The following is a 3,995-nucleotide window of genomic DNA, read 5'->3' on the forward strand; positions in this document are numbered from 1 at the left end:
TGCCCCATCAGGCACTGGGCTCTCACCCTGGAATTCCAAGGGGTGGGGCAGACTGAGGGAACTATGGGATAGCTACGGAACGGCTACCCACAGTGCACCGCTCCAGAAATCGACGCTAGCCTTGGACCATGGACGCACACTATCGAATTAACGTGCCTAATGTGGACGCGCACACTCGACTTTATAATATCAGTTTTAAGAAACCGATTTTAGCTAATTCGATATTATCCCGTAGTGTAGACGTGGAGAGAATATTTTATGACTAAAGACAGTAATGCACTGTATAAAATTTAATCCTATAGTTAAGACTGAGACTAAGCCACAACCCACATTGGAAAAGGTGTGGGGTTGGGGGCAGGAGAAAGAAGCTGCTGTGCAGCAGAAGCCTCCAGGGAAAATACAATGTAGTCATGTAAAATTCCTCCTGGGAGACTCCTAAGGAATTCAAACTCTAGTGGCAGCTCCATCCTCCTGGGAGAGGGTGCACTGCTTGCTCCTTCTGCAGCTGCAGAGGATGGCAGGGGTCCTGGAGAGATTTGCACTACAGGCAGCAGTAGTTGTTTGGAGGATTGCAAGTACTGCCTTCATCTGCATTTTGTGTGTGTGTGTGTGTGTGTGTGTGTGTGTGTGTGTGTGTGTGTGAAAGAGAGAGAGGGGCTTGCACACCTCTTCCCTCTCCTGCCAAAGATTTCTTTCACTATACAGTAGCATCTTCCAAGTTGCTCCTTATCCATGGAACACTCACACTTAACTGATCCACAAGGTCACCACTGCCCTCTTTCCAAGATTCCCCTTTGCTGTAACTTGTATATAAAATCAGCCAATTAATAAGTGAAAAGAGATGGAAATAGTTGGCACTTTATATATCAATTTTTTAAAAGTATAAAATACACAAAATTATTTGTGTGATTTTATCCCCTTCCCAGGACACTTTTTTCCCCCAAAAAGTTCCCAGTTCTGAAGACACTTATGCATGCGCCTAGCTTTACTTTTGTGAGTAGTCCTATTGAAGTCTCACTTATGTCTGTAAGTATTCGCAGAATCATAGCCTTTGCCTGCAAGCTTTTTGGGGCACGTACCATGAATTTGTGTGTGTTCACTGCATTCCTAACACAATGGGCCCCATCTAACTGGTTCTACTGTAATATAAATAATAATGGCAGAACTCCTATTTTAAGTGATCTCTTCTGAAGGGCTGTAGTAGTTTATAACAACAATCTACTGATGGCCACCCAGTATTTTAAACTAAATCAAAGCAATTACCGTTTTATCAGGGTCTTCAAAAATTTCTCTTGCCTCTTCATAATTACACTGCTCCTCATAGCATTCTCTTTCTAGATTACCAGGAGTAAATACTTCAAAATCAAATCTGTTATACAGAAGATGTCGTCCAATGAACAAATTGGCTTCTTTTTCCGATGTAAACACTAACAAAAAAATAATTTAGAACAGTTAAATTAGGGGGATAGTTCTGGTATTCTTACAAAAAAAACCTCTGGAGCTCTTTAAAATCTCAAAAGAAAAACATCTCTCTGTTTTTTTCCCATTTTACCTGATATAAAAGGAGACTTCCAAGTCTCTTCCTGAATCATTTTCTTTGCTGCCAACAAAGCAGTTCTCTTTCTGCCTGTTCCACATGCAAACTGAAATATTTTCTGTCCCTTGCAAATAGTTGCAGATTTTCTCATAGCAACTTTTTAGAATTTGGTCCTTATGCCAGCTGTCTGAAATGCAAGTGACCACAGCTGTGGTATTGACCCTGCTGGAGTGTTGGAGTCCCTGGGAATCCTAAGGTTCCTTGTAGTATTCAATTACTTTAAGATGGACTTCTAAGCAGACTGAGCAAGATCCAGTATCCCGCATCTTGAAAAAGCCTAAGGGTTACCTCATTTGATATGTTCCAGTAAAAATCTTAGGCATACATTCCTTTTCACACAGTCTGGTATCTGAATTCTAGTCTTTGATTTAGAAATTGGGTTTCCATCAGCACAGTGGACAAATCCCATTAATTTCTTCTTAATATCACACTATTTAGGAACAGCATTTAAGGGTAGACTAAAGCTTTAAACAAAAAGGGCAATACATTATTTTCATACCTTTCACATAAATGCTGCTCTATGGTCATTAGGTCAGGGGTGAAAGTAACTTAAAGGACTTAGCGGTACACTGGAGTCCTGAGAGGAGGTGTGGCCTCACCTGGAAGAGGCAGGGCCTTTCAATATTTAAAGGCCCTGGGGCTCCAGCTGTGGCCGGGAGCCCCAGGGCACTTAAATCACCCCAGGGCTTCCAGCTGCCTCTCAAGGGTGAATTAAAGAGCCCAGGGCTCCAGCTGCTGCGAGCTCTGGGCCCTTTAAATCACCGCTGGAGCCCTGCTGCCACCACTCCAGGGCGGCACTTCAGCGGTGATTTAAACGGCCCGGGGTTCCACCACTTAGGGTAGCTCTGGGGCCTTTAAAGTGCCTTCAGAGCCCTGCCGCCGCTGGGGCTCCAGCAGCTGGGCTTGGGTGGGGATTTAAAGGGCCAGAAGCTCTGGCTGCCACAGGGAGCCCCAGGCCCTTTAAAGTACCACCCGAGCCCCACTGCTGGAGCTCTGGCAGCGCTTTAAAGGATCCTGGGCTCCCTGCAGTGGCAGGCACTCCAGACCCTTTAAATCCCTGCCTGAGCCTGGCTGCTGGAGCTCCAGGGGTTATTTAAAGGCCCGGGGGCTCCCCACAGTGGCAGGAGCACTGGGCCCTTTAAATCCCCACCTGAGCCTGGCTGCCAGAGCTGCGGCAGTGATTTAAAGGGCCTGGGGCTCCCCACAGTGGCTGGAGCCCCAGGCCCTTTAAATCACCACCAGGGAAGCCGGTCCACTCCAGCATGTTGTACCGGCTTACTTCCACTTCTGCATTATGTTCATGATGGGGTTCTTGCTGACATCATCTTTGATTAGGCAAAGTTTTTAACAACTTATCTGTATTTTTGCCATTTTTAGAAGCTGGTTAGGAGCCTCAGAAAATAAACTCACTCGCCCTAGCTGTGAGGTAGGATTCCAGAAGAGTTAGTGAAGTTATAGCAGACTTAAAGATACTGGAATGCATTGTCTCATCATGCTTCTTCTGGGCTCAAGTTTTAGCCTGTCTTTGCTAATAACTTATAATAGAAAACTCATCTTTGAACAACAAAAGTCTTCTGACCTGGTTTTCTGTGCAGCTGAAATATTTTAAATTAACTTCTAGTCAGGGGCAGCTCCAGGGATTTTGCCGCCTCAAGCACAGCAGGCAGGCTGCCTCCGGCGGTTTGCCTGCGGAGGGTCCGCTGGTTCAGCAGCTTTGGAGGACCTCCCGTGTCTGCTTGGTGTGCTGGGGCCTGGAGCCACCCCTGCTTCTAGTATAAGTAAGTAGATGATTTTGCTAAGTGAAATGACTAGAGGATTAATTAAAAAGAACTCTCTAGTGTGCAAAGATGTTAATGAAAGTAGGAAGAACATTCTTACAAACTAAGTCCACTTGCTTAAAAAGAGAGAGAGAGAGAGAAAGAGAGACAAGATTCAGGATAAAGTTATTCAGTCACAAAGTAAATACGTGCTTGTTAGACAATTTGTTTGTATAGATCAGTGGTGGGCAACCTGCGGTCCATCAGGGTAATCCGCTGGTGGGCCACCAGTCAGTTTGTTTACATTTGCATGGCCGCCCACAGCTCCCAGTGGTCGCAGTTCGCTGTTCCCAGCCAACAGGAACTTGGGAAGTGGCGCGGGCCACAGGGACATGCTAGCCACCACTTCCTGCTGATCCCATTGGCCAGAAATGGCAAACCGCGGCCACTGGGAGCTGCGGGCAGCCATGCAAATGTAAACAAACTGACTGGCGGCCCACCAGCAGATTACTCTGACAGGCCGCAGGTGCCCACCACTGGTATAGATCAGGGCCGGTGCAAGGAAGTTTCGCGCCTTAGGCGAAACTTCCACCTTGCACCCCCCCCAGCTAACCCTGCCCCCCCCAAAGGCAGCTAACTCA

At 46.5% G+C, this 3,995-nt stretch overlaps 1 protein-coding gene across 1 annotated transcript in view; it reads right to left on the reverse strand.

Annotated features, from left to right (window-relative positions):
• Positions 1–3,995, reverse strand: part of PRRG4 (proline rich and Gla domain 4) — a 20,839-nt gene that overhangs the window by 11,806 nt on the left and 5,038 nt on the right. The window contains exon 2 of the mRNA XM_032799566.2: positions 1,264–1,427. Within this exon, the coding sequence (XP_032655457.1) occupies positions 1,264–1,427 (164 nt within the window). The remainder of the gene's footprint in view (positions 1–1,263; positions 1,428–3,995) is intronic.

Source organism: Chelonoidis abingdonii, chromosome 4 (genome assembly GCF_003597395.2).
Source record: "Chelonoidis abingdonii isolate Lonesome George chromosome 4, CheloAbing_2.0, whole genome shotgun sequence".
In the NCBI taxonomy this organism is placed as follows: Eukaryota; Metazoa; Chordata; order Testudines; family Testudinidae; genus Chelonoidis; species Chelonoidis abingdonii.